The following is a 27,286-nucleotide window of genomic DNA, read 5'->3' as shown; positions in this document are numbered from 1 at the left end:
TCTCTTCTGCTCAGCTGTGCCCACGCTCTCCCTCAACACTACTGGGGAGCAGGTGCTGCCCGCTGGACAGATCGTGAGTAAGTAACCCCGGGCTGTGAGGAAGTCCCCGAGGACGAAGGCTGCGCTTCCCTCTTAGTCACTGTGTGTACGTGCACATGCGTGCAGGAGTGCGCGCATGCATGCAGCTCCTGGGGCTTCAACTTGCTATCCTGAGGGTCTCTAGCTCTTTTTTTTTTTTTTTTTGGCCAAGGCTATCACTTGAGTCACAGCTCCACTTTGGGCTTTTTAATGGTTGATAGGTGATAGGAGTGTCACCAGCTTTCCTGCCTGGGTGGCTCTGAACCATGATTCTCATGAGTAGCTAGAGTAGCTAGAATTGAGGATTACAGGCGTGAGCCACTGGCACCAAGCTGATTCTTTTTTTTTTTTTTTTGGCCTGGGCACCATCCTTGGGCTTTCTCCAGGTTAGCATTCAACCACTTGAGCCACAGCACCACTTCTGGCTTGTTCTGTTTATGTAGTATTGAGGAATCAAACCCAGGGCTTTCATGTATGCTAGGCAAGCCACATTCCCAGCCTGACTCATTTATTTTTATACAAATAATGTATACTCACACTGGAAAAATCTTTAAAAAAAACATTGTAGCTCAGCGGTAGAGTGCTTGATTAGCACAGATAAGCCCTATTTTCCATCCATAATACCCAGCCAAAAAAATAAAATAAAGGAAATTGCCTCTTTCTGTGCTGTTTGAGTTTCCCACACCAATGTGCGCGTGTTTGTACAAACTCAAGGTGTACCGTGCACACTGTTTAGTGACTGCCTATCTCACCCGCCACAGTCCCATAAACATACCCGCTTACAGTCTGTGTTAGACAGATACAACATGTGTTTTACCAGTCTGTGATTGTTGGAAACTTAGGTCCTTTCCCTTCCTTGCCGTTGCTAGGAGCTCAGGGCCTTGTGCTTGCTAGGCCAGTATGCTACATCTGCAGCACGCCCGCAGTCTTTTTGTTTCTATTGGGTCTTTCCTTTTGATGGGACCAGCCTCGACTGTGGTCCTATTTATACCTCTCATGCGGCTGGGATGGCAGCCCACCAGGTGGCTGTTGAGTGATAGAGTATCACAAAATCTTTGCCTAGACTGGCCTTAAACCAAGCTCTCAGGTGTGGGCTGCTGGCCCCGGGGACTGGCTTCTTTTTCGTATGAGTCTAAGTTTTCATCATAGTGCACGCAGTAAACTAAAAAGGGGCAGGCAGCAAAGTCTGCAGTTTCTGCTCTGCTTTGCAGTTTCTGCCACTAGACTGCAGCTAGCCACAGGCCATATTATAGCAAGTAGGCTGGTGCTGCTTCCAATAAAACGTTACTTATAAAAACAAAGGAGCCCTTGCACTGGTATAGATTGTGAAAACTCTTCCTTTCTCCATGGGTCTGTGGTTGTCTGGGGTTGTATAGAGTTCCACTTTTTTTTTTTTTTTTTGCTGGTCCTGGGGCTTGAAGTCAGGGCCTGGCCACTATCCTTGGACACTTTTTGCTCAAGGTTAGCTCTCTACCACTTGAGCCACAGCACCACTTCTGGCTTTTTCTGTGTATGTGGTTCTGGGGAATCGAGCCCAGGGCTTATGTGTGCTGGACGAACATGCTACCATTAGGCCACGCTCCCAGCCTCGTATTCATTCCACTTTTAGTTTGCATATTGTACCATGGATAGCTGCGTTTCCTGTTAACTGAGGCTGAGTGTAGATTGTTTCCTTGGGTCTATATCCAGTGAGACTGGTTGACAGCTTTTCGTTTCTCTGTGCTACCGTGTTTTGGTTTAGTAAAATACTGGGTCAGTCAGCTCCGCTTTTCTGTGAGAAACTACAGGCACTTGGGCTGGGTTATAGCTAGGTGATGGAGTGCTTGCCTAGCATGCTCTGCTCTCTTTCCTTGCTCTGTTTTGAAGCAGGGCTACAGTGCTTCCCTCTGTAGCTCACACTTGTGATCTTCTCCCTGCAGCCTCTAAGGGTCTCATGCTTGAACCACGAGCCTGCCTATGAGGCCTTGTTTTCAAGAGGTGTTTGAAGATTTTAATTTCTTCTATGATGTTGTTATCTACCACATTTGGGCCTCATTTCACATCTTTTCCTTGTTTTCTAGCAAATTGATATATATTCTTTTTTTTGCTGGTCCTTGGGTTTGAACTCAGGGCCTGGGTGCTGTCCTTGGCTTTCTCAAGGCTAGAGCTCTACCACGTGAGCCACGTTACTACTTCTGGCCTTTTCTGTGTGTGTGGTTACCCAGGAATTGAACCTAGGGATTCATGCTTGCTAGGCAGGCACTCTGCCACTAGGCCACACAATATTCTGTTGTACTTTTTTTTTCCCTTTGGTCAGTCATGGGTCTTAAACTCAGGACCTGGGCGCTGTCCCTGCGCTCTTCAGCTCCACTTTTGGGTTTTTTTGGTGGTTAATTAGAGATAAGAGTCCCACGAACTTTCCTGCCTGGGCTGGCTTTGAACAGCCATCCTCAGTTCTCAGCCACCTAAGCAGCTAGGATTACAGATGTGAGCCACTGCGCCACTGGCCCCTAGCTCTGGTGTACTTTTTAATTCTTTGTGTTCCTGTTCTCCTCCTTCCCTGTCTTCTTTTCCTCCCTCCCTCCCTCTTTTCTTCCCTCCCTCCCTCCCTTCCTTCTTCTCTCTCTTTTCTTTCTTCTGTTGATCATACTCTAACTAAAGTTTATACATGTATTAGTTTTTCAGTAAATACAAAAAATAAATGGTGTTTTCAAGGTACAGCTTATGGTTCTACAGATAGAATGCTGCTTCCTAATAAATTTGAACATTTGTAAGTTTTTCTTCGTGTGTTACCATTTTGATAGTCTTGAGTTATAGTTCATTTCTGGCTTGTCAGCTACACACAGGAAGGCTGCAGGCTGGAGCCAGCTGCCCTCGCCAGGGGCTGCCCTCGCCAGGGGCTGCCCTCGCCAGGAGACAGGTCCAGGACGGGTTTGGTCGTTACTCCCAGTGAAATGGGTGGAGTTGAGGATCTGGCCACAGCCCCTCGGCCTTCAAACGGTCCTGCTTCTGAGCTACATGTTTCCTCGGGGTGCAGCTTCCCCCGGGGCGTTGATATACCGAGTCCCCGTTTCTTTCCTCACGTGTTTGTATTCCGTCTCTGCCTCCTCTTCGGCTGGATTATCCCGCGGAGTGCCTCGTTACTCCGGTGTCAGCTTCCGGTGCCTGGCTGTGTTGGTGTACCGTGGTCAGGTGTGAACTTGGTGACAGGCTTGGCTTTTTTTTCTTTTTTTTTTTCCAGTCCTGGGCTTGAACTAGGCCCTAAGCACTGTCCTTGGGTTTCCTCAAGGCTAGAGCTACTTGAGCCTCAGCACCACTTCTGGTGTTTTCTATGTATGTGGCATCAAGGAGTTGAACCCGGGTCTTCGTGCATGCTAGGTGAGCACTCTACCACTAGGCCAGACTCCCGGCCCCAGTCTCGGCTTTTGACTCTGGCCCTTCCAGCCCTCCTTTTGTCTCACGTGGGATGTGACCCTCTAGATGGTTTGGCATTGGCAGGGGTGCCTGCGCTGCTGAGAGCAAGTTCACATGTGTGTGCTCCTGCTCCATCCGCCTTGTCCTCGTGGCAGGCTTGCTCCTTCCTGTGTGAATCAGACTCGGGTGCCGGCGGGTTTGTGGAGGTCTTGGGTCCGAGTAGCTTTGGCTATGTGTGACATTCACCCTGCGCCTGGCTCCTGGCTGCCGTGTCTCCTGTGTGACACCCACATGTTCTCCATATGCGACCAGCTCCGTGGCTGTCCTCCCGCTCCTCCTAGCCCAGGACTGACACCCCTGGCTTCATCGGAGGAAAGAGTCGAGCCCCGCCTGGCACCCAGCCTGTCTTCAGTTTAGGCTCCACCTGTCTTTATGGGACCATTTCTTACTTTCTTCTAAACAATTCTGCTTTGAGGCTGTGGGTTGTGTTGGTACTGCTGTTGGGATGCACACCTCTTTTTCAGGATTGTAGGCTGTGTCGATAATCTGGTCTGACCAGTGGTGACTCCTCTCTTGTGTGTGTTTATACTGGGGCTTGAACACAGAGCCTGGGCTCTGTCCCATAGCTTTTTTTTTTTTGTGGGTCATAGGGCTTGAACTCCACCTGGGTTCTGTCCCTGAGCTCTTCAGCTCAAGGCTGCCTCCCTACCCTTGAGTCAAGCTGTTTTCTTTTCTTTCTTTCTTTCTTTCTTTTTTTTTTTTTTTTGCCAGTCCTGGGCTTGAGCTCAGGGCCTGAGCACTGTCCTTGGACTTTCTCAAGGTTAGAGCTCTACCACTTGAGCCTCAGCACCACTTCCGGCTTTTTTCTATGTATGTGGTACCGAGGAATCGAACCCGGGTCTTCATGCATGCTAGGCAAGCACTTTAACCACTAGGCCAAACTCCCGGGTGCCAAGCTGTTTTCTAGAGGTTAATTGGAGATAAGAGTCTCAGATCCTTTTGTGCCCTGGCTTGCTTTGATCCTTGATCCTCCGACCTCAGCCTCCTGAGTAGCTAGGTTTACGGGCGTGAGCCACCTCGCCCAGCTTTACTTCCTGCTTTTTTTAGTAGCTAATTGGAAAAAGTCTCTTGGACTTCCCTGCCCAGGCTGGCTCAGAACTGCTGTCCTCAGCCTCCTGAGTAGCTAGGATTTCAGATGTGAGCCACCAGTTGCCTGGCTTTTTCTTTTTACATTTATGCCGCCTATTGAACAGTTATTCTTATTGAGTAAACATTAAATGTACTCACAATGCATAGTTCATGAGACAATTAACATGCTCTTTCCTCTTCCTACCTTAGAATTGTTTATGAAGAGTCCAGTGGCTGGGAGTGTGGCCTAGTGGCAGAGTGCTCACCTAGCATGCAAAAGCTCTGGGTTTGATTGATTCTTCAGTTACCACATACACAGAAAAAGGAGGGAAGTGACTCAAGTGGCGCTAGCCTTGAGCAAAAAGTGTCCAAAAACAGTGCCCAGACACTGTTCAAGCTCAGGACTGACAAAAAAAAAGCTGCCTGAAGTTTTGGCTCTTCCTGCTAGGGTTTGGTTTGCCTCCACGCGTTCAGGCTTGCGGCTGGTGACCTTGGACTCTGCCTTGTGTTTCTAGTGGTACTAGGTTTTGACACAAACCACACCTTTCCCCCAAATACCATTTCCTTTGCTATGATTTTTATTATTATCCTAATTTCTAACTATTACCACACAAAAGAAAGAAAGCAATGGAGGGGTGACTATAATCAAAGTATGTTCTGTGCATGGATGGCAATATCCCACACTGAAACCCCTCGCTTTGTGTGATGAACACACACTGGTGCGGGTGCTTGTCATCGTAAGGAGAACAGATGAGAGGGGGAAGGGAAGGGGTCTGCAGGGGTCCAAGCCTCTTCCACCCCCGTCCTCGCAGGCTGTGACTGCAATGCGGCTGGGACCCTGGGCAATGCCTGCCGGAAGGATCCTCGTGTGGGCCGCTGCGTGTGCAAGCCCAACTTCCAGGGCACCCACTGTGAGCTCTGCAGCCCTGGCTTCTACGGCCCTGGCTGCCAGGGTGAGTGCAAAACCCCCTCCTCACCCAGCCCAAGCCCCCTGCGCTGACCGAGCGCCGACCCTGCCTGGCGTCCCCTTCCTGCAGCCTGCCAGTGCTCCAGCCCTGGAGTGGACAGTGACATCTGTGACCCGGGCTCAGGCCAGTGCCAGTGCCGCCTGGGCTTCGAGGGAGCTGCGTGCGATCGCTGTGCCCCTGGCTACTTCCGCTTCCCGCTCTGCCAGCGTGAGTACAGCCCCCCACCTGGGGCCCGGCCCGTGAGGCCGGAGCCCGGTGACACGCTCTGCCCCGCAGTGTGCGGCTGCAGCCCCGCGGGGACCCTGCCTGAAGGCTGTGACGAGGCTGGCCGCTGCCCGTGCCGGCCTGGGTTCGAGGGCCCTCACTGTGACCGCTGTCGCCCTGACCACCACGGCTACCCCGAATGCCATGGTGAGCAAGGGCCTGGGACGAGGAGGGGCTGGACTCTCCACAAGGGGCTGGGCCTGACCCCTGCTCTGCCCCACAGCCTGTGCCTGTGACCCCCGGGGGGCCCTGGACCAGCTCTGTGGGGCAGGAGGCTCCTGCCGCTGCCGTCCTGGCTACACGGGCACCGCCTGCCAGGAGTGCAGCCCCGGCTTCCATAGCTTCCCTGCCTGCATCCGTGAGTGTCCTGGGAACAGGGGTGGGGGCGCGGTGGGGGGGGGGCGGCGACCACAGCCCCCCTCCTGTCCTCACCCGCCCTTCCTCTCACAGCCTGCCACTGCTCCGAGGATGGCTCCTTGCACACAGCCTGTGACCCTCAGAGTGGGCAGTGTAGCTGCCGGCCCCGCGTGACGGGGCTGCGCTGTGATACGTGTGTGCCTGGCACCTACAACTTTCCCTACTGTGAAGGTAAGCTGGGGCGGGGCTGGCAGCGGACGGCCGTGTGCATGTGAGCCAGGGCCAGGCAGGCTGAGGGCGTCCGTGTGTGTCCCTGTGGGTGAGTCGTCGGGGCAGGCAGTGCACATCCGTGTCCATGTGTAGCCTAGTGGTAGAGTGCTTGCCTGGTATGCACAAAGACGTGGGTTCCATTCCTTGGAAAAGCCTCAAGTGGAGCTGTGGCTCAAGTGGTGAGAAAGCCCCAGGATAGTGCTCAGGCCCTGAGTTCAAGATCCAGGATTGGTAAAAAAAAAATACTGGCGGCGCTCACACAGCTGTGCTGCATGTGTTCACATGGTGCACTCACGTGTGGGGGTGCCTGTGGGGGTGCAGTGGAGTCCAGAAAGGGGTCCTAGCCTAGTCATAGCTGCAGGCTATGGTTCACACTCCTATGGGGCGTAGGATCTGGCTGGCCAGTCACCAAGGAAGGACTCTGACTTGCTTATCTCTAGCTGGTTCCTGTCATCCTGCAGGCCTGGCCCCGGCCAATCCCCTGCTTCCTGAGGTGAGCACAGGTCTACCTTTGGGTGGGAAGGGACCCGGGCCCAGGCCAGCCCTCAAGGCCCAGGCCCCAAGACATTTTGGTTGCCATGGCAACCTCGGGGCTCTCAGGCTTGTTGTGACTACAGAACTGAGTTTGTAGGTTCAAGGCCAGGGCCCCACTCTTACACAGTCTCATCCGTTCCCACCAGGCTCCCTGCATGTGCCGGACTCATGTGGAGGGTCCCAGTTGTGACCGCTGCAAACCCGGGTACTGGGGGCTGAGCCCCAGCAACCCCGAGGGCTGCACCCGTAAGTCTGCCCTAGGGGGGGTGTTGGAATGTGAGGGGGTGTGGCACCCAGGCCCCGAGTTGCTCAGATCTGCTCTGCCCTCCCAGGATGCAACTGTGACCCCAGGGGCACGCTGGGAGGAGTTACTGAGTGCCAGCTGGTGAGTGAGGACCACAGAACAGGACCACAGGCAGGCGGGCGGGCTGGGAGACCTCCCTCTCACCGCTCCATTCCTCTTCCCACCCCAGGGCAGCGGCCGTTGCTTCTGCAAGGCCCACGTGTGTGGGCAGAGTTGTTCTGCGTGCAAGGATGGTTTCTTTGGGCTGGATCAGGCCGACTACTTTGGCTGCCACAGTAAGCGTCCACTGACTGGTCCTCAGGCCCCGTCCCTGCTGCCTCAGGTCTCACTGGGAGCTGGAGGCCCAGGAGAGACGGATGGACTCGTACTGGCCATGGCAAAGGGTGGTCCTCCAGGTTCTGAGCCACTGAGGCCTGGGTGCTTCCCAGACACCTGAAGCTGGAAGAGGCACACCTGCCCAGACTCCAGGCCTTTCGTTCCACCCTGCATGCCTGGCAGACATCTCCAATCTATCCCAGGGCTCTACTCCTAAGCCCCCAGAGCCCCAGGCAGCCCCTGAGGGTAGAGAGCAGATGGCTTCTCAGCTGAAGGAGGGGTAGAGGCCAGGGCTCACCGTGAGGTGGGGAGTAGTACAAGGGGCCGCCAAGGCACCCCGAGGTCCCCAAGGCTGGCCAGGGTGTAGCCTCGCTTCCTCTACCCCAGGCTGCCGGTGTGATGTTGGGGGTGCTCTGGGTCAGGGCTGTGAACCGAAGACGGGGGCCTGCCGGTGCCGGCCCAACACCCGGGGCCCCACCTGCAGTGAGTGAGTACCCCACAGCAATCCCCCGGGCTCCCTGTGCCCCTTTTCTCAGGGACACATGGGAGCTGGCTGTCCCTAGGCATCTGGGGGGCTGTGTGGGTCCAGTGCCTGTCCCACCCAGACCTCTGTGCCACGCAGGCCTGCGAAGGACCACTACCTGCCCGACCTGCACCACCTGCGGTTGGAGCTGGAGGAGGCCACTACGGCCGAGGGCCATGCTGTGCGCTTTGGCTTTAACCCCCTGGAGTTCGAGAACTTCAGTTGGAGGGGCTACGCACACATGTCTCCTGTCCAGGTGGGTGTCTGGAAGAGCGGACAGCCCGGCAGGCGGCCCCGTGCGTGGCCACAATGGCCACAGATCATCCTGACACTCCCTGTCCCCCAGCCCAGGATTGTGGCCAGGCTGAACGTGACCTCTCCCGACCTCTTCCGGTTGATCTTCCGTTATGTCAACCGTGGGCCTGTGAGTGTGAGCGGGCGAGTGTCCGTGCGCGAGGAAGCCAGGCTTGCGGCCTGTTTCAACTGTGAGTGGGGGGCTGCGCTGCCCACCTGCCCTGTCCCCTGCTCGGCTCCTTACCCCAGCCCCTGTCGTCTCTCTCTCCCGATCACGGGAGGGGGGGCCCTGGCCCATGCCCCCACACCGTGGGTGGGGGGCAGATCCAGGTTGGGGAGGCCTGAGGGCCGAGGCAGGGTCTTACTCCCTCCTTCCTTTCAGGTACAGAGCAGAGCCAGCAGGTGGTCTTTCCACCCAGCACCGAGCCTGCGTTTGTCACGGTTCCCCAGAGGGGCTTTGGGGAGCCCTTTGTGCTGAACCCTGGCATCTGGGCCCTTCTTGTGGAGGCTGAAGGGGTGCTGCTGGTGAGGAGGGGACCGTGGAGGGAGGGAGTGGGCCCTGGGCCAGAGAGCCTCAGCATTCGCCCCCTGCCCCTGCCAGGACTATGTGGTTCTGCTGCCCAGCGTGTACTACGAGGCCGCGCTCCTGCAGCTTCGCGTGACCCAGGCCTGCACCTACCGGCCATCTGCACAGCACTCCAGGGAGAAGTAAGGGCCCTTGGGGACAGGGGCCCCGCAGCCTTCCAGGCTCCGCCGGGCACTGGGGGTCCCTGCTACTGACTCAGCCCCTCTGTCCTCAGCTGCCTTCTCCACACCCACCTCCCCCTGGACGGCTTTCCCTCAGCAGCGGGGCAGGAGGCCCTGTGTCTCCAGGACAACAGCCTGCCCCGGCCCTGCCCCACCGAGCAGCTCAGCCCTTCACACCCACCTCTGGCCGCCTGCCTGGGCGTCGATGTGCGTGTCCATGGGTCCCGGGAGGGTGGGCGCCTTTGGTCCTGGGGGTAAGGAGAGGACACGGGTGGGGGCAAGGCTTCCGTGGAGCCAGCGTGGACAGGCCGGCGTGGCCATTGCTGTCCCCATTTGACCGGGTCAGGGGAGACCGCCTAGCCTTCCTTTCACTCACGCCACAACTTGTGCCAGCCCTTTCCCTGGCCTAGAGCCACTCTGGGTGGAGGACTTGGTTGTGGCTGGCAAGCCCTTGGTGGGTGCATGTGGAAAGACAGGGGCCCTGGGCTTCTGTTCACCCGCCCCTCCCCCAGGTGGACGTCCAGCTGCAGGTGACGGTGCCTCGACCGGGCCGCTATGTCTTGGTGGTGGAATACGCCAGTGAGGGTCCCCAGCAGGAGGTGGGCGTGGCCGTGCACACACCCCAACGGGCCCCCCAGCAGGGGGCCCTCACCCTCCACCCCTGCCTGTACAGGTGGGCCTGGAGCAGGGGTGGTGCTGGTGTGGGGCTCAGGCCAGACCGCTCACCCACTGACTGTACCCTCTCCTAGCACCCTGTGCCGGGGCCCCGCCCTGGACCTCCAGCACCACCTGGCCACCTTCCACCTAGACTCAGAGGCCAGCATCCGGCTCACCTCTCAGCAGGCGCGCTTCTTCCTGGTGAGGCCCCTGGGTCCTGCCCTGAGGTGGGCTCGGTCTTGAGGGCTGGCCTGGCCCCCCGAGGTGGGCCCCTTGCATGCATGAGAGTGGGTGAGGGGCAGGAGGGCAGTGGGCCCCTAGGTGGGAGCTACCCGGGGCAGAAGCAAGGTTGTTAGAGCCCAGCCACTAGGCCAGGCCCCACAGGGTAGCCGGTGGCGGGCGGGCTGCCGGAGGGAGCACAGAGGGTCCGGGCAGGCTGCATCTGGGGTCTGCCTCCGCAGCGGGGCGTCACCCTGGTGCCCGTGGAGGAGTTCAGCATGGAGTTCGTGGAGCCCCGGGTCCACTGTGTGAGCAGCCATGGCGCCTTCGGGCTCAGCAGGTAGTGGGGCTGGGAGCAGCCGGGCGGCTGAGGGACCGCTGGCGGGCTCGGCTCGACCAAGGCTCACGGCCACGCTTCCCCAGGGCCGCCTGCGAGCCCTCGCGCTTCCCGAAGCCGCCCCAGCCCATCGTCCTGAGGGACTGTCAGGTGCTGCCGCTCCCCCCAGGCCTCCCCCTGACCCACTCCCCGGAGCTGACACCAGGAGGCTCCCCTCCTGGACCCCAGCCCCGCCCCCCCACGGCTGTGGACCCGGACGCCGAGCCCACCCTTCTGCGCCACCCCCAGGTGAGGGCTTGGCCGGGCCTGGCCTTTGCTTGCTAGGGGTGCTGGAGGGAGGGCTTGGATGGGCCTGGCCATTGCTGGGGGGTTAGGGGGAGCTGGCCAGGCCTGGCCTTTGCTGGGGGGCATCAGGGAGGGCCTGAGCCCTCTGCTGTCTGCCCCACACGAGGGCCAAGCCGCCATGGGGCTGGCTTCAGACCCCACGCCTGCCCACCCCGCCCTTCACCGAGCCTCTTCCTGCAGAGCGCCGTGGTCTTCACCGCCCAGGTGCCCTCACTGGGCCGCTACGCCTTCCTGCTGCATGGGTACCAGCCGGCCCACCCCGCCTTCCCCCTGGAGGTCCTCGTCACTGCAGGCCGGGTCTGGCACGGTGAGTGCTTGAGAGCGCCGGTCACGGGCGCTGCGTCTGGATCAGGGGCACACGCAGGGACAGGTGGACACGGGTCGGGCTGCCGTGGGTGGCAGCCACGCCCCCCCCCCCGACCCGTTCCTACAAGTCTCATCCCCACATCTGCTCTCTGTGCTACGATGCTCCACTTGGTTCTGTTTCTTGCAAGACTTGGCTAAGTCTGAGCCCTGAGCCCAGCTTGTGTGCGCGCGTGGCTGGTCCTCGAGGCTGAGGGGCCCGCGGCTGTCCGCAGGCAGACCTAGAGCAAGAGCCATGTGCCGCCCGCCACCCACACGCCGTGGCGGCCATAACTCCTTGTGCCTAGGGCAGGCTGTGGAGCCAGGCGTGGCCAGCAGAGGAGCCTGATCTCCCCCGGTCCTCCCCTCCAGGCCACGCCAATGCCAGCTTCTGCCCACATGCCTATGGGTGCCGCTCAGTGGTGTCGTGCGAGGGCCAGACCTTGCTGGATGTGACAGACAATGAGCTCACGGTGACCGTGCGGGTGCCCGAAGGCCGGTGGCTCTGGCTGGTGAGTCCCAGGGCCGGTGCCCTCCTCCAGGTCTGTTACCTACCTTGGGTGTCAGGGATTGTCCCCTGCTGCCATGCCAAGACCAACTGTGGCCGTTTCTGCCCCTGGAGACCTCCAATGTCAAGTGAGGCTCTAGAGACGTCCCGCCAGTCCCTGGACGCTGCTGCCTCCAGGAGGGGCCGGCCCAGGAGTCGGACAGGGTCGAGGGAGCTGGGATCAACAGCGGGGATTAGAACAGGGCTGGTGTCAAGGCCCAGACTCGGCCTCTTGTGCCATCTCCCTCGAGATGGCTCCAGTGCTTGATCAGGATCAGTGGGTGGAGCGTGGAGGAGGGGCTGTCTGTGTGGTCTGGGCTTCCTGCTGGGCTCCCGCCCTGGCCAGCCACAGTGGCTGGCCCCTCGCCCCAGCCAGGCACGTTGCTGGGCCCTGGGTGACCCACTGGGCACTCCACCCCCCAGGACTACGTGTTGGTGGTCTCTGAGGATGCCTATAGCCCCAGATACCTGCGGGAAGAGCCCCTGGACAAGTCCTACGACTTCATCAGCCACTGCACTGCCCATGGCTACCACATCAGGTGGGCAGGGTGGGGCCGGTCAGAGCTGGGAGTGTGTGCCAGGCCGGGCCGGGCCGGGCCTCACCCCATTCCTCTCCATGTAGCCCCAGCTCCACCCCATTCTGCCGGAATGCCGCTGCCTCCCTCTCTCTCTTCTACAATAATGGGGCCCAGCCCTGTGGCTGCCATGAGGTGGGTGCCACAGGCCCCACTTGTGAGCCTTTTGGGGGCCAGTGTCCCTGCCGGCCCCACGTCATCGGCCGTGACTGCTCCCGCTGTGCCACAGGCTACTGGGGCTTCCCCGACTGCAGGCGTGAGTACCGGGGCTGCGGCTACCCTGTGGGCTCCCCAGCTGTAGGGCACGGGGCAGGGGGTATGGCTAGACCCCAGTGAGGACTTCCCAGGTTATAGGACGTGCCAGGAGGAGGAGGCAGGGGAAGGTGTCGGAGTCTGTCAGGGATCCCTGGTACTTCCCTGTCTGTAGACCTCAGGCGGCTTGTAGGTACAGGACACCCATCTTGTGGGGTTGTCTGGAATGTTCTGGGGACTAGCAAGTAGTTTGTAACCCTTGGCAACTGGACATCAGTGTGTCCGCATCAGAGCGGCCGCCCCAAGTGCAGGGTCTGGATGTGGAGTGGCTGGGCAGAGTCACAGGCCCTGCCTGCTGCGCGCGTCCTGCGGTCTGCAGCTGGGGCGGTCCATCAGCTGGTGATGTCCACCCCCGCAGCCTGCGACTGTGGAGCCCGCCTCTGTGACGAGCTCACGGGCCAGTGCATCTGCCCACCACGCACCGTCCCCCCCGACTGCCTGGTCTGCCAGCCCCTCACTTTCGGCTGCCACCCCCTGGTGGGCTGTGAGGAGTGCAACTGCTCAGGCCCCGGCGTCCAGGAGCTGACGGACCCCACCTGTGACACAGACAGCGGCCAGTGCAAGTGAGCCTGGAAAGCCCCCGTGGCCCTGGGGATTCTTGGGTCAGGGACAGCTGACCAGAGGACCCGGTGTCTGCCCCATCCCATTTGGTTCCTGGTAGACCCTGGATGGGGGGTTTATGTCCTCTGACCTTCGCCAGAAAGCTGAGAGTAGAACTGGGCACCGGTGGCTCCTGCCTGTAATCCTAGCTCCATATTAGGCTGAGCTCTGAGGATTGCAGTTTAGAGCTAGCCCAGGCAGGAAAATCCATGAAACTTTCTCTAATTAGCCAGCAGAAAGCCAGAAGTGGAGGTATGGCTCAGGCGGTAGAATGCCAGCCTGGAGCAGGAAAAGCCAAGCAAGAGTGTGAGGCCCTGAGTTCAAGCCCTGTTACTAGTGTGCACATGCGCGTGCGTGCATACACACACACACACACACAAAGTCTGGCATGGAAATGGCTCAGCTGACCTCTGTGCCGGCAGGTGCAGACCCAATGTGTCTGGGCGTCGCTGTGACACCTGTGCGCCAGGCTTCTATGCATTCCCCAGCTGCCTCCCCTGTGACTGCCACGAGGCGGGCACTGCTCCCAGCACGTGTGACCCCGTCACAGGCCAATGCCACTGCAAGGTGAGAGCCGTGCCCGGGAGCCTGGGAGAGGGGGCGACCCAGCCAGCCAGGCCTCACCCTATTGAAGACTGCCATTTTCTACTGCCCCAGGAGAACGTGCAGGGCCCAAGGTGTGACCAGTGTCGTGTGGGGGCCTTCTCCCTCGATGCCGCCAACCCTAAGGGCTGCACCCGCTGCTTCTGCTTCGGGGCCACCGAGCGCTGCCAGAGCTCAGCCCATGCCCGCCACCAGGTATCTGCTCAGAGCAGGGCCGCCGCCAAAGCCGCCACAGGGAGGGCACCTGGCACCCCCTGGCCTGCCAGGAGTGGCATGCAGGGAAGGTCATGTCGGGTGGGCACCCAGCCCACGAGACCCACCTGTGCGCCCACAGTTCGTGGACATGGAGGGCTGGACGCTGCTGAGTGGTGACCGGCAGGTGGTACCCCTCGAGCGTCGGGAAGGTGCGTGGCTCTATGCAGACCTGCGGCGCGTGCCGGATGCCATCCCTGAGCTGTACTGGCAGGCGCCACCTTCCTACCTTGGAGATCGGGTAAGCAAAGGCACTGGGTCGGGGCGGCCACCTCCCTAAGAGCTAGCAGTAGTCAGGGATAAGGAGCGTGGTGAGGTGGCCAGGACATCTGGGGGCCTGCTGCAGAAGGGACCAGAGAGTTCCCAGCCCAGGGCGGCGAGGCCTCTCTTCTGAGCCAGAGGCTGTGGCCAGAGTCTGGCCATGTCACCCACTGTCCCGGCTCCAGAGTCTGGTCGTGTCACCCACTGTCCCGGCTCCAGAGTCTGGCCGTGTCACCCACTGTCCCGGCTCCAGAGTCTGGCCGTGTCACCCACTGCCCCGGCTCCAGAGTCTGGCCGTGTCACCCACTGCCCCGGCTCAAGAGTCTGGCCGTGTCACCTCACTGTCCTGGCTCTAGGTGTCCTCCTATGGTGGCACACTCCACTACGAGCTGCAGTCGGAGACCCAGCGCGGGGATGTCTTCATCCCGGCCGAAAGCAGGCCAGATGTGGTGCTGCAGGTAACGGGATGGGTAGAGGTGGCAAGATGGGCAGGTGAGCGTGACCGGCTGGGACCAGGGGCTGTGCTTAGCTGGCCCTTCTGTCTCCCAGGGCAACCAGATGAGCATCGCATACCTGGAGCCATCATACCCCGCGCCCGGCCATGTTCACCAGGGGCGGCTGCAGCTGGTGGAGGTGAGTGGTGCTGACCCAAGCCGGCCTGGCCACGGAAGGCCAGGCCCATGGTGGAGAACGGCCCGGTGGAACAGCGGGAGGAGGGGCGCTGACGGGAGGACGCCGGCCGTGGGTTGACGGGGGCTTTCTGTCTGGTCACCCCATAAACACGATGCTTCACTGGCCCGTGACGAGTCTTTGACCACCATGGGTGAGTCTTGAGGAGCTTGGCACCGCTCTGTGGCCTTGTCCACCTCTGTGGCCCACCTCTCTGTCGGGCATTTCTCTTTGACTGGTGGTTTTCTTTCCTGGCCTCTGCAGAGGAGTTCGCTGTTGTTTGACACTTCCTCGTGGTCTCTAGGCCATTCTTGCTTCCCCTGAGATGGCTTTTGGCTGCAGTTCCAGCAGACTGCATTTCCTGGGCAGAGCTTCACCTCTGCACAAGGCCCTGGACAAATCCCCAGTACTGGAAAAAAAATAGCACTTACCAAACAAGCTAGAGAATAATAGATAGAGCTTTTAATCTCATCATAGACTTTTTTTTTTTTGCCAGTTCCTGGTCTTGGGCTCAGGGCCCATGCTCTGTCCTTGAGCTTCTTTTGTTCAAAGCTAGTGCTCTAGCACTTGGGCCACAGCACCACTTCTAGCTTTTTCTGTTGATGTGGTACTAAGGACTCAAATCCAGGGCTTCATGCATGCTAGGCAAGCATTCTACCACTAAATCAACATTCCTAGCCTATCATTATTATTATTATTATTGTTATTATTATTATTGTTATTATTATTTTGTTGGTGGTGGTGGTGGTCGTCATGGGACTTGAACTCTGGGCCTGGGCACTGTCCCTGAGCTCTACTCCTTGAGCCACAGCGCCACTTCGCATTTTCTAGTGGTTAACTGGAGATAAGAGTCTCACAGACTTTAGTGCCTGGGCTGGCTTTGAACTGTGATCCTCAGATCTCAGCCTCCTGAGTAGCTCGGATGACAGGGTGAGCCACCAGCCCATTATTTTTAAAATGACCTTTTAGGCTGGGCGCCATGGCTCACACCTGTGATCCAGCTACTGAGGAGGCTGAGATCTGAGGACTGTGATTCAAGGCCAGCTTCTGTCCTCGTGCTCGGCTCTGCCTTCTGTCTGTGTGCGCCTCTGTCCCCGTGCCAGGCTCTGTCCTGCACTCCCTCTTCTCCCTTGGTATCACCCCGGTGAGGTCATGCCTTGGTCCCCAGGGGAACTTCCGACACATGGAGACCCACAACGCAGTGTCCCGGGAGGAGCTCATGATGGTCCTCGCCAGCCTGGAGCAGCTGCAGGTCCGAGCCCTCTTCTCGGCCACCTCCGTCTCCCTGCGTGGAGTGGTGCTGGAGGTGGCTGGCGAGGCGGGCAGAGGGCCTCCCGCCAGCAACGTGGAGGTGTGCATGTGCCCCGCCAACTATCACGGGGATTCGTGCCAGGTAAGGTGGGCCCCGCGCCCAGCCACACATCCTCTGGAGTCCGCGCCCGCCTGCACCCTGTCTCCCCACCCCCCTGGCCCCTGGCCCTGCCTGGCCCTGTCACCTGTTCCCCCACAGCCCAGCTGCTGCTCATCTTGCCTCTCACCGGGTGCCCGGCCACCCTAGCGTCCAGCTAACCTAGGAACCTGCTGTGGTTCTCTCCTCGCCGCTCTGTCTAGTCACCTGCTAGAAAGAGGCACTGAGGTAGAGGAGGAGGCGCCGGCCAGCTCCACGGTCTGGTCCTTCCTGAGCCCTGACGGTGCTGTGGCTCTGGGAGCCGTGTCCTCTGGACTAGAGGCCAGCAGCCAAGCGTTTGGCCTGTCCCAGCCTGTCCCAGCCGGGAGCTCCAGCCAGCAGTCCACGCTGGGGAATGCGGAGCCCTGGGTCGGACCTGGACCAGCTGCCTTCCCTGCTCTGCATAGCTTTGGGTCGGCACCGCCTTCTTTCTTAGTCACTGGCACCTTCCCCACCCCCAGGAATGTGCCCCCGGCTACTTCCGTGACATCAAAGGTCCCTTCCTGGGCCGATGTGTCCCTTGTCAGTGCCATGGCCATTCAGACCGCTGCCTCCCGGGCTCTGGCATCTGCCTGGTAAGTAGAGCCTGGGGGAGGGGGAGCAGCCACGCAAGGCACAGGCCTCAGAAGGTGCCATTGGCGCTAGAGAAGCTGAGGGCCTGGTGTGTAGGCGCTGGGGTTCTGGAGTTCCGACCAGTGGTGGTGGGGCAGGGGCCGGGGCCCATGGTCAGCCCCACTCACTGTCGGTCCTTCTGTACACTGCCCAGGACTGCCAGCACAACACAGAGGGTGCTCACTGCGAGCGCTGCCAGCCTGGCTTTGTGAGCAGTGGGGGTGAGGACCCCGCGGCCCCCTGTGTCAGCTGTCCGTGCCCTCTGGCTGTGCCTTCCAACAAGTAAGCTGAGCTGAGCCAGGCCCCGCCTGCCCCAGCCCCTCCACAGCGCCCACCCTTCACTCTGGGGCCCAGGCGGCCGTGGTGGGGAGAACCCGGTGGGCAGTGACCGGCATCTCTCGTCCTCGCAGCTTCGCGGAGGGCTGCGTGGTGCGCGGTGGCCGTGCCCAGTGCCTGTGCAAGCCTGGTTATGCCGGGGCCTCCTGTGAGCGGTAAGCTGGGGTCGGGCCCAGCGCGGCCCTCGGGCTGGGGTGGGGACACGACGCTGACCGCCCTTTCCCGCCCTCTGCCGCGCCAGCTGTGCCCCTGGCTTCTTTGGAAACCCTCTGGTGCTGGGCAGTTCCTGCCAGCCCTGCGACTGCAGCGGCAACGGAGACCCCAACATGATCTTCAGTGACTGTGACCCTCTGACCGGCACCTGCCGTGGCTGCCTGCGCCACACCACCGGGCCGCGCTGCGAGGCTTGCGCCCCCGGCTTCTACGGGGATGCCCTGCTCCCTGGCAACTGCACCCGTAGGCGGGGGGGGGGCGGGGGTGCATGGGGATCAGCGGTGTGCAGCTCAGCACTGCCGGGGTTGGGGGCCAGGACCCCATCCTGGTCAGCTTCAAGCTCAGGCTCCACCCCAGGGTTATGGTCACTGGGGGAGGGGGCCGCCCTGCGGGGTGACCTGGAAGACGGGGAAAGACCAGGGTGGCCCCAGGAGAAGTCACACCGCCCCTTCCCTTAGGGTGCGACTGCTCCCCGTGCGGGACGGAGGCCTGTGACCCTCAGACTGGGCGATGCCTGTGCAAGGCGGGTGTGGCTGGGACACGCTGCGACCACTGCCAGGTGGGAGGGGAAGCGGGGGGAGCGGGGGTCGAATCTTGACACACGGGCACTGGAGCACACCGTTCCCCAGAACCTCACAGGCTGGCGGGGACAGGAGGGGCCACGTTCTGGAGACCGGAGCCGGGCGCCCTGGCGGGAGGAGGCCCGAGCCTGCACGGCCGGTGGTTCCCTGGGCTGGGCGGAGCCTCACGACGCCTGTCCCGCAGGAAGGACACTTCGGCTTCAAGCACTGCCAGGGCTGTCAACCTTGTGCCTGTGGACCGGCCGCCGCCGGCTCCCAGTGCCACCCCGAGAGCGGGCAGTGCCAGTGCCCAGCAGGGGCCATGGGACCCCAGTGCCGTGAGTGTGCCCCGGGCTACTGGGGGCTCCCGGAGCGCGGCTGCAGGCGTGAGTCGAGGGGCCACAGGCGGGCGGGGGTGGCCTGGCGGGGGGCTGTGTTCACCCGCCCCTCTCTACAGGCTGCCTGTGCCCAGGAGGCCACTGCGACCCGCGCACGGGCCGCTGCACCTGCCCCCCGGGGCTCAGCGGGGCGCGCTGCGATGTGTGCAGCCAGCCGCACCAGGTGCCTGTGCCCGGCGGGCCCGGAGGCCACGGCGTCCACTGCGAAGGTGAGCCGCCGCGCTCCTCCGCCGCCCAGCCCCCAGCCCCAGCAGCCCATGCTGACCTGGCCACCGCCTTAACCCTGGCCCGAGGGGGCCTGGCTGGCTCTCCGTGTCCCAGGGGCCCTGGTTCCCCTCCTAGGGACCGTGATCCCCTCTGCGGGCCTCTGCTGCATCCGGCCAGCTTCCTGGGCTCGCCTCAGAAGCCAGGCCTCTGACCCCTCCACCTCGGCCTCTCTGCCAGCACCATAACCCCGGAGCTGAGCCCCCGGGCCTCTTCGCCCTGTGGCCTCTTTGGCAGATCTGGCTCCATGCTGCCCCACTGCCCCACACATGCCCTCACTCCAGTCCCTGCCCAGCCAGGCCCTCCCTGACCCGTGGCCTTGCTGCCCTCAGTGTGTGACCACTGCGTGGTCCTGCTCTTGGACGACCTGGAGCGGGCGGGAGCCGTCCTCCCTGCCATTCGAGAGCAGCTCCGTGGCCTCAACACCAGCTCGGCGGCTTGGGCACAGCTGCGCAGGCTGAACGACTCCATCGCAGGCCTGAAGGTACCTCCCGCCGCCACCCCTCCCTCTCCTTCCTCATTCCTCCCTCCCGCTCCCCCCAGAGTGCAGGCCTCACCTCCTGCTCCCCCCAGACCCAGCTCCGGGGTCCACCAGACCCCCGCCACGGGACGGTGCAGCGGCTGCAGACTCTGGAGCAACAGAGCGCACGCCTGGCACAGGGTGCCCAGGAGCTGGACAGCCGGGTAGGACCCCTGGAGACCCCTGCCCCAGTGCCCCGTGCCCTCCCCCAGGAGAGCCCCTGAGGTTCCTCACCTCCACGCTTCTCCAGCTCCTGGCCGCGCTATGTGCCAGGCTGTCCCTGTCACCCAGGTCATGCCCCCGCCGTGCTCCCACTAGTTGGCGGTGGCTGAAGGTCATATCCACAGGCCAGCGGAGCCCGAGGCCGGGCAGGGGGACTGCTGGACAGCACAGAGGTCACACGGGGCCGGGCACAGACGCTGCTGGAGGCCATTCGGGCTCTGGACCGATCCCTAAGCGGTAGGCCTTCTCGATGCTCAGGGCTTGGCAGGGATGCATACCAGATGGGGAGCGGGCGTGCAGGGGTCGCGCGGGCCGTGAGCAAGGGGCTGGGGAGTGCGGGCGGACCGAGTGCAGTCTTCTGGGCGGTATTCACACCAACCGTGGCCGGGTAGTCAAGCAGAGCTTGGACAGGCAAAAATGAGTGGACCAGCGGGAAGGAACCCAGCCCAGGAGTCCAAGAGAAAGTGCAGTTCTCACTGAGCGCGAATCAGCTGGCAAGCAGGGATGGGGAAGGCTGGCGGAGGCGGGGGCCAGCCAAGCCAGGGCCTCAGGCCGGTACGCCCAGAAGGTCAGCATGCTCCTCAGCCCGGGAGCTGACCGAGGAGTGCTGCGGGCCAAAGCCCTCGTGGGGTGAGTGGCTAGCACAAGCCGTTCTCGTCCTGACCGCCCTCTGCCCCACAGATCTAGTAGCCCAGATGGGCCACCTGTCTCCAGCCAACATCTCCACCCCGTCTGGCGAGAGGCTGAGCTGGATGCTGGCAGAAGCAGAACGTCAACTGCGGGAGATCCGGGCTCGGAACCTTGGGGGCTCCCGAGCCGTGGCCGAGGCTGAGCTGGCCGAGGCCCAGAGATGTGAGTGGTGCCGGCCCGCGAGGCAGAGCTGGGCGGGGGCGGGGTGTGGCACAGAGCTGAGTTCAGCGTGGCGGCCCCAGCTGGGTCTTGGCAGGGCAGGTGGGGGCTGCCAGGAACCCTGGCTGCCAGAGTGACTGCTCTTAACCTGCTGTGGGCCAGTGCTCACCCACGTGCAGGAGCACCTGGCCAGCCGCGGGGAGAAGAACCAGGCTCTGTCCACGCAAGTCCGCGGCCACCTGGCCCAGTATGAGGCTGGCCTGATGGACCTCCGAGAGGCCCTGAACGGGGCCGTGAACACCACCAGGGAGGCCGAGGAGCTCAACAGTCGCAACCAGGAGCGGCTGGAGGAAGCCCTGGTGAGGCCCGGCCCCCACCTCTCACCCTCCCTCACACCTCCCCTCCCAGCGGTGTTTGCCCTCTCCTTGCTTCCACCCCACCTGCGTCCCCTCCCGTCACATCCTTTACTCCACGCCCAGCAACGGAAGCAGGAGCTGTCTCGGGACAATGCAACTGTGAAGGCCGCCCTGCAGGCTGCCAACAGAACTCTGACCCATGCACGGGAGCTTCTGCGTGGCATGGATGTGGCCAAGGAGGTGAGCCTGCCCAGGCCCCGTCCTGGCCCTTCCGTCCAGGTGTGCGCCGGGCGGCAGCCGCACCGGTTCCTGTGCCTCCGAGATGCCAAGGCTCCTGGGGTCCCCAGGTCAGGCGGGGGCATAGGAGTTGGAAGGCATCCTCGTCCAGCCCTTCTCCTCACCCTAGGACCTGGAGCACCTGGCGGCCAGCCTGGACGGCGCCCGCACACCCCTGCTGCAGAAGATGCAGCTCTTCTCCCCGGCCGGCAGCAAGCTGGGCTTGGTGGAGGCAGCAGAGACCCACGCCCTGCAGCTGGACCAGCTGGCACTCAACCTGTCCAGGTGCGTGCGGGCTCCGGCCCACCCTGTCAGCCAGGCCTGAGCGGGGCGCTTGTCATCGACGGAGGGGCAGGGCGCGGGAGGTGGGGTGGCTGCCGTGACTCCGGGACACGCCCTGGACTCACTCACACACTGGTCCTTGCCCACCTCCCGCTGCAGCATCGTCCAGGGCATCAACCGGGACCGCTTCATCCAGAGGGCCGTGGAGGCCTCCAGCGCCTACAGCAGCATCCTGCGGGCCGTGCAGGAGGCGGAGGGGGCCGCTGCCGAGGCCCACCGGCAGGCAGGCCACACGTGGGAGGTAAGAGCCTGACGTTCCCAAGGCCACCAGAGCCCCCCGTGCCTGGCTGCTCCCGAAAGTCTGAACCCCACCCGGTCTTCACCCCGCAGCTGGCCGTCAGGAGGGGCCTGGCGGGCCGAGCCCGGCAGCTGCTGGCCAACAGCAGCGTCCTGCAGGAGGCTGTCCTGGGGCAGCGGCAGCGGCTGGGCCTCGGTGAGTGGTGCAGGCCCGCGTGGGTGTCTGGACTGTTCAGGGACACCGGTCCCCAGACTGTCCTGTGGGGACTCAGACCACCCTGGGTGGGACTCCAGCATCTGTCCGGTGTGAGCTGTACTCAGGCCCGGGCCCCAGCCATGCTCCTCCGAAGGGCTGTGTATGAGGGTCTCTGAGCAGCTGTGGCCTGGCCTTCTGGGGTCAGGAGGGCCGGGCCAGGCTCCTGGCACTGAGGTTCCTCTTCCGCAGTCGGAGTCGCCCTGCAAGGTGCTAGGAACCAGGTCCGAGACCTCCAAGCCCAGAAGGATGAGCTGGCGGCCCGCATCCAGGAGGCGCAGGCCATGTTGGCCATGCACACAGGTGTGTGGCTGGTTCCTGCCCCTTCGCTCCAGGGAGGGCCCTGCGAGGGTGGATAGGGCCCTGCAGGAGCCCTCAGAACACAGCCAGGTCCACCCATGCCTGATGAGCCCCGGGCCTGTGCAGCCATGGCTGCAGAGGCCCAGACGCTGCCCTTGGGGAGAGAAGCACAGGGCTGGCTCTGGAGGAGGCGTGGTGGGGACAGCATGGAGGGGACAGAGGCCAAACGGGGGGTGAGTGCCACGGGAACCGTCGGCCAGGTGAGGCCGTGGCTGCTGCTCCGAGCAGAGGACACGGTGTGGCGTGGGGACGTTTGGTCTCCGTGGCTGCCAAGCCTCCTGAACGTGCTTGGACTCACGTCCGGATGCGGCAGGACCCGGGGCCGGTGTCGGCGCTGTGGAGAGCTACAGGGTGGTGTGGTGGCTGGGTTTCCAGCGGGAGGCTGGGGCGGCCCCGCCAAGTCCGCCTGCTGCTCCGCAGATGAGACCAGCAAGAAGATCGCCCACGCCAAGGCCGTAGCGTCGGAGGCCCAGGACGCGGCCTCGCGCGTGCACGCCCGGCTCCAGGACATGCAAAAGAGCCTAGAGGGGTGGCAAGGCCAGTTCGGGGGCCTCCGCGGCCAGGACCTGGGCCAGGCGGCGCTGGACGCAGGACGCTCAGGTGAGCCGCCGTCCTCGCCGTGCACCCGGGGACGGGGCGGGGCCCGTGAGGTGCTCAGACCCTCCCCCCACAGTGTCCACCCTGGAGAGGACGCTGCCGCAGCTGCTGGCCAAGCTGAGCCTCCTGGAGAACCGAGGGGGTCACAACGCCAGCCTGGCGCTGTCGGCCAGCATTGGCCGTGTGCGGGAGCTCATCGCTCAGGCCCGGGGTGCCGCCAGCAAGGTGCGTGGGCGTCCCACGCTGGGGAGGGCCGGCGTGAGGCGGGCCGTGGGGCCTCACGACCGGGCGGTGAGCGCCGACGCGCCTGTCCCACAGGTCAGGGTGCCCATGAAGTTCAGCGGGCGCTCGGGCGTGCAGCTGCGTGCCCCGCGGGACCTGTCCGACTTGGCTGCCTACACCGCCCTCAAGTTCTACCTGCAGAGCCCCGTGCCCGCCCCCGGAGAGGACGCCGGGGACCGCTTTGTGCTCTACATGGGCAGCCGCCAGGTGCCGAGAAGGACGGGCAGGGGTGGGCAGCGGGGCAATGGGCGGGGGGCAGTGGTGCTCCGACCTCAACTGTCCACTGCCTCTGCAATCCAGGCCACCGGGGATTACCTGGGCGTGTCTCTGCGCAACCAGAAGGTGCACTGGGTGTACCAGCTTGGGGACGCCGGCCCCGCCACCCTCAGCGTCGACCAGGACATCGGGGAGCTGTTCGCCGCCGTCAGCCTGGACAGGTGGGCGCCTTGAGGATGCCCTGTGACGGCCAGGCGCATGGCCCAGCCTCACCTCCCATCTCTCCCCTCAGAACCCTCCAGTTTGGCCACATGTCCATCGCAGTGGAGAATCAGATGGTCCAGGAGGTCAAGGGGGACACCGTGGCCCCCGGATCTGAGGGCCTACTCAACCTGCGGCCCGATGACTTTGTGTTCTACGTCGGCGGCTATCCCAGGAACTTCACGGTGAGCCTGGCCTTGGAGAGGGCGTCTTCTCCTGCCCCAGAAGTGCTCACGGGTGTCTAGCCTCAGTCAGGACTGCTGCAGTCTGAGCTCCCACGGGTCACTGGTAGACAGTGCCCTGACCCCACTCTGCCCACAGCCCCCTCTACCCCTCCGTTTGGCCGGCTACCGGGGCTGTATTGAGATGGAGAGCCTGAACCAGGAGGTGACCAGCCTGTACAACTTTGAGAGGACCTTCAGGCTCAACACCGCCGTGGACAAGCCTTGTGCGCGGTGGGTACGGCCTTTCGTCACCTGCCCCATCTGTGCCCGTGCTCCTTCCTCCACTGACCCCAGACTCTGGCCCACAGCTACAAGTCCACCGGAGACCCGTGGCTCACCGACGGCTCCTACTTTGACGGCACTGGCTTTGCCCGCATCAGCTTCGAGAAACAGTTCAGCAACACAAAGCGCTTCGAGCAGGAGCTTCGGCTCGTGTCTTTCAACGGAATCATCTTCTTCCTGAGGCACCAGGCAAGCCCCGCCCCGCTCCCCGGCGTGGGCCCTGGCACCCGGGGCCCCTGCCCAGCGCTGACGCTGCCCCCACCATGCGCCTCTGTCCCCCTAGAGCCAGTTCCTGTGCCTGGCTGTGCGCCAAGGCGGCCTGGTGCTTCTCCATGACTTCGGCACGGGCCTCAAGGAAGCCCCCCCGCTGCAGCCTGCGCCTCCCATGACGGCGGCCAGCAAGGCGGTGAGGCCCGGAGGCTGCGAGGGGCGTGGGGGGGCTCGGCCCGAGGCTTACCCTGAAGCTCCCCCACCCCGTGTCCACCAGATCCAGGTGTTCCTCCTGGTGGGCACACGCAAGCGTGTGCTGGTGCGCGTGGAGCGGGTCACGGTGTTCAGTGTGGAGCTGGACAACGAGCTGGAGCTGGCCGACGCCTACTTTCTGGGGGGCGTGCCCCCCGAGCAGCTGCCCCTAAGGTGAGGACTGGGTGTGGGGCGGGGGAAGGAGCACCCTGCGGGGGCCGGGGGTGGGAGACTCAGAAGCCCGTCTCTCCGGCAGCCTGCGGCGGCTCTTCCCCTCCGGGGGTTCTATCCGAGGCTGTATGAAGGGGATTAAAGCGCTGGGCAAGTATGTGGACCTCAAGAGGCTCAACACCACGGGAATCAGCTTCGGCTGCACCGCTGACCTGCTGGTGAGCTGCCTTCCCTGCTGCCCTGGCCAGGCAGGGCCCGCCGTGTAGTGGGTACTCAGGGACCCCTCTCCCCGCCCCAGGTGGAGCGCGTCATGACCTTCCATGGCCACGGCTTCCTGACCCTGGACCTTCCCAGCGTGGCTCCCCTCACCAGCTCTGTCTACTCTGGCTTTGGCTTCCGCAGTACCCAAGAGAACAGTCTCCTCTACCACCGCGCCTCCCCGGTGAGGCCACTCTGCTCGCCAGCGGCTCCCTCCACGACCCTGGGCCCTCCCTGTGGCTGGCCCTGCTCTGATCCCCCTTCCCCCCCCCCCGCCCCCAATCTGGCCAGGGTGGGCGTGGGTGTCCGTAGTGGAGTGGCCATCCCGAGCCTCCTCTGCTGATTGTCTTGGCCCCTGTTCCCAGGATGGGCCATGCCAGGTGTCCTTGAAGGAGGGCCAGGTGACACTCTTGCTTATGAAGACAGAGGTGAAGACCCGAAGGATCTTTGCTGATGGGGCCCCACACTATGTCGCCTTCTACAGCAACACTTCGGGGTGAGTCCCACACGCCCTGGGAGGGGCTGGGCCAGTCTGGAAGAGGGCTGTGGGCAGGGCTAGAGAAACGCTGGCCTGCTGGCCTTTGCTTCCCAGGGTCTGGCTCTACGTGGACGACCAGCTGCAGGAGATGAAGGCTCACCAGGGGCCTCCTGCAGGGCTGCAGCACGCGCCGCAGGGGACCCACCTCCTGCTGGGCGGCCTGGAGGGACCCGACTCCCTGCACGCATTCAGTGGCTGCATCGGCAATGTTTTTGTGCAGCGGTGAGCTGGGGGCAGGTGGGGGGTGAGGCCCCGCCATCCCACTCAGCTAACTCTGCCCCATGTCCCCCAGACTCCAGGGACCGCAGCGTGTGTTCAACCTGCAGCAGAACCTAGGTAGTGCCAATGTGAGCACAGGCTGTGCCCTGGCTCTTCCTGCGCAGGCCACGGGGCAGGGACCCCACGGGCTGCTGGCCTCGGCACGGAAGGTGAGGACGCTGTGGCAGTGTGGGCCGAGCTGGGGAGGGAGGGTAGAAGGGTGGCCCCCAAGTGACCTCTGCATCCCGGTCTGTACCACCAGGCCTCCCGCCACGGCCGCCAGGCCTCCCGCCACAGCCGCCAGCCCCGCTGGGACCCTGCGTGTGTAGCACCCCAACGCCTCAGGACCATCCAAGATGGCTACCAGTTTGGAGGGTCTCTGCGCAGTCACATGGAGTTTGCGGGCGTCTCGACCTCCAGTGGGAACTGGTGAGGCCTGGCCGGGCTGGGCTGGAGGGGCTGGGCGGAGCCTCCAGGCTGATGCCCTCCCTGCTTGCCTTCCAGGTCTCACATCTCCATGCTGGTCCACCCGCGTGCCCCCCAGGGCCTCCTGCTCTACGCTGCCCCCCAGACCCCCCACAGCCCTTCCCTGGTGCTCTTCCTGCAGCGGGGACACTTCATTGTACAGACGGGGGGCCCTGGGCCTCAGCTTCGCGCCAGGACCCACCAGCGTTCACGGTCTGGCCAGTGGCACACGGTGAGGGCTTGGGCCCGGGGATGTGGGCAGGACCCCAAGAACCCTCCCGGTGCTCACTCCCCTCTCCACCCCAGGTGTCCGTGCGCTGGGAACAGAGGAAGATCCAGCTGCTGACAGATGGGGTCCAGTCTGTGAGCCAGGAGCCGTCACACGTCAGGGCACACGGGACCTGGGGGGCAGGGAGCCCACGGCCTCACACCCTCTTCGTGGGCGGTCTCCCTGCCAGCCACCCAAACTCCACGCTCCCGGTGAGAAGTGGCCCCACCCACCTGCCCTCTGAACTCTGCTGATGGCTCCAGCAGCCCAGCCTCATCAGCCTCTGCTCCCCACAGGTGTCCGCGGGGTTCCGTGGCTGTGTGAAAGGACTGCAGCTGGATGAGCAGCCCCTGGGGCCCCCTGCCCGAATGGTGGGGGTCACGCCCTGCTCCTCAGGTCCCCTGGAGCACGGCCTCTTCTTCTCGGGCAGAGGAGGCGCTATCACTCTAGGTCTGTGGCCAGGGCAGCCCTGGGGGTTCTGGAAGGTTCTGGGCAGCCTGGCCTCTCACCACAGCCCTCCCCACAGAGCCTTCGGGGGCATTGCTGACCGAGCTGGAGCTGCAGCTGGAGGTGCGGCCCCTGGCAGCCGCTGGCCTGGTCTTCCACCTGGGCCGGGCCCGTCCACCCCCTTACCTGCAACTGCAGATGTCTAAGGAACACGTAAGCGGGGCCGCTGACCCGGGGCGGGGGGGCAGCCTGCCGGGCTCTGGTGGTCGTGGGTAGGTACAGACTGTCCCCTCGCCTCAGGTGGTGCTGCGGGCAGACGATGGGGCTGGCGAGTTCTCCACGTGGGTGAAGCTCCCCACAGCACTGTGTGATGGGCGGTGGCACAGGCTGTCAGGTGAGCGGGGCTTCCCTGGGCCCC

General features: G+C 62.8%; 1 protein-coding gene across 1 annotated transcript in view; it reads left to right on the top strand.

Annotated features, from left to right (window-relative positions):
* The window catches only part of Lama5 (laminin subunit alpha 5), a 47,748-nt gene that overhangs the window by 19,773 nt on the left and 689 nt on the right, over window positions 1–27,286 (top strand). The window contains exons 11-78 of the mRNA XM_090352608.1: window positions 15–77; window positions 5,412–5,552; window positions 5,637–5,774; window positions 5,844–5,978; window positions 6,055–6,189; window positions 6,282–6,419; window positions 6,899–6,951; window positions 7,139–7,238; window positions 7,325–7,377; window positions 7,466–7,571; window positions 7,999–8,098; window positions 8,234–8,390; window positions 8,481–8,619; window positions 8,811–8,953; window positions 9,030–9,136; window positions 9,229–9,382; window positions 9,688–9,848; window positions 9,925–10,033; window positions 10,294–10,391; window positions 10,475–10,676; window positions 10,914–11,040; window positions 11,448–11,587; window positions 12,046–12,161; window positions 12,245–12,453; window positions 12,868–13,072; window positions 13,532–13,676; window positions 13,767–13,907; window positions 14,047–14,205; window positions 14,582–14,683; window positions 14,775–14,858; window positions 16,063–16,287; window positions 16,803–16,916; window positions 17,108–17,235; window positions 17,364–17,444; window positions 17,531–17,745; window positions 17,961–18,061; window positions 18,268–18,448; window positions 18,520–18,669; window positions 19,057–19,208; window positions 19,298–19,408; window positions 19,592–19,703; window positions 20,148–20,318; window positions 20,478–20,674; window positions 20,795–20,911; window positions 21,078–21,232; window positions 21,389–21,530; window positions 21,620–21,722; window positions 21,972–22,082; window positions 22,560–22,739; window positions 22,813–22,961; window positions 23,055–23,225; window positions 23,319–23,455; window positions 23,527–23,680; window positions 23,817–23,950; window positions 24,028–24,190; window positions 24,285–24,407; window positions 24,489–24,637; window positions 24,720–24,852; window positions 24,933–25,076; window positions 25,258–25,388; window positions 25,485–25,652; window positions 25,723–25,858; window positions 25,951–26,117; window positions 26,193–26,385; window positions 26,460–26,633; window positions 26,718–26,871; window positions 26,948–27,081; window positions 27,169–27,262. Of these exons, the coding sequence (XP_090208734.1) occupies window positions 15–77; window positions 5,412–5,552; window positions 5,637–5,774; window positions 5,844–5,978; window positions 6,055–6,189; window positions 6,282–6,419; window positions 6,899–6,951; window positions 7,139–7,238; window positions 7,325–7,377; window positions 7,466–7,571; window positions 7,999–8,098; window positions 8,234–8,390; window positions 8,481–8,619; window positions 8,811–8,953; window positions 9,030–9,136; window positions 9,229–9,382; window positions 9,688–9,848; window positions 9,925–10,033; window positions 10,294–10,391; window positions 10,475–10,676; window positions 10,914–11,040; window positions 11,448–11,587; window positions 12,046–12,161; window positions 12,245–12,453; window positions 12,868–13,072; window positions 13,532–13,676; window positions 13,767–13,907; window positions 14,047–14,205; window positions 14,582–14,683; window positions 14,775–14,858; window positions 16,063–16,287; window positions 16,803–16,916; window positions 17,108–17,235; window positions 17,364–17,444; window positions 17,531–17,745; window positions 17,961–18,061; window positions 18,268–18,448; window positions 18,520–18,669; window positions 19,057–19,208; window positions 19,298–19,408; window positions 19,592–19,703; window positions 20,148–20,318; window positions 20,478–20,674; window positions 20,795–20,911; window positions 21,078–21,232; window positions 21,389–21,530; window positions 21,620–21,722; window positions 21,972–22,082; window positions 22,560–22,739; window positions 22,813–22,961; window positions 23,055–23,225; window positions 23,319–23,455; window positions 23,527–23,680; window positions 23,817–23,950; window positions 24,028–24,190; window positions 24,285–24,407; window positions 24,489–24,637; window positions 24,720–24,852; window positions 24,933–25,076; window positions 25,258–25,388; window positions 25,485–25,652; window positions 25,723–25,858; window positions 25,951–26,117; window positions 26,193–26,385; window positions 26,460–26,633; window positions 26,718–26,871; window positions 26,948–27,081; window positions 27,169–27,262 (9,414 nt within the window). The remainder of the gene's footprint in view (window positions 1–14; window positions 78–5,411; window positions 5,553–5,636; window positions 5,775–5,843; window positions 5,979–6,054; window positions 6,190–6,281; window positions 6,420–6,898; window positions 6,952–7,138; window positions 7,239–7,324; window positions 7,378–7,465; window positions 7,572–7,998; window positions 8,099–8,233; window positions 8,391–8,480; window positions 8,620–8,810; window positions 8,954–9,029; window positions 9,137–9,228; window positions 9,383–9,687; window positions 9,849–9,924; window positions 10,034–10,293; window positions 10,392–10,474; window positions 10,677–10,913; window positions 11,041–11,447; window positions 11,588–12,045; window positions 12,162–12,244; window positions 12,454–12,867; window positions 13,073–13,531; window positions 13,677–13,766; window positions 13,908–14,046; window positions 14,206–14,581; window positions 14,684–14,774; window positions 14,859–16,062; window positions 16,288–16,802; window positions 16,917–17,107; window positions 17,236–17,363; window positions 17,445–17,530; window positions 17,746–17,960; window positions 18,062–18,267; window positions 18,449–18,519; window positions 18,670–19,056; window positions 19,209–19,297; window positions 19,409–19,591; window positions 19,704–20,147; window positions 20,319–20,477; window positions 20,675–20,794; window positions 20,912–21,077; window positions 21,233–21,388; window positions 21,531–21,619; window positions 21,723–21,971; window positions 22,083–22,559; window positions 22,740–22,812; window positions 22,962–23,054; window positions 23,226–23,318; window positions 23,456–23,526; window positions 23,681–23,816; window positions 23,951–24,027; window positions 24,191–24,284; window positions 24,408–24,488; window positions 24,638–24,719; window positions 24,853–24,932; window positions 25,077–25,257; window positions 25,389–25,484; window positions 25,653–25,722; window positions 25,859–25,950; window positions 26,118–26,192; window positions 26,386–26,459; window positions 26,634–26,717; window positions 26,872–26,947; window positions 27,082–27,168; window positions 27,263–27,286) is intronic.

The sequence above is a fragment of the Megascapheus bottae genome, chromosome 18 (assembly GCF_031878675.1).
Source record: "Megascapheus bottae isolate mThoBot1 chromosome 18, mThoBot2.hap1, whole genome shotgun sequence".
NCBI lineage: Eukaryota > Metazoa > Chordata > Mammalia > Rodentia > Geomyidae > Megascapheus > Megascapheus bottae.
This window is presented reverse-complemented; position numbering and strand designations above follow the sequence as displayed.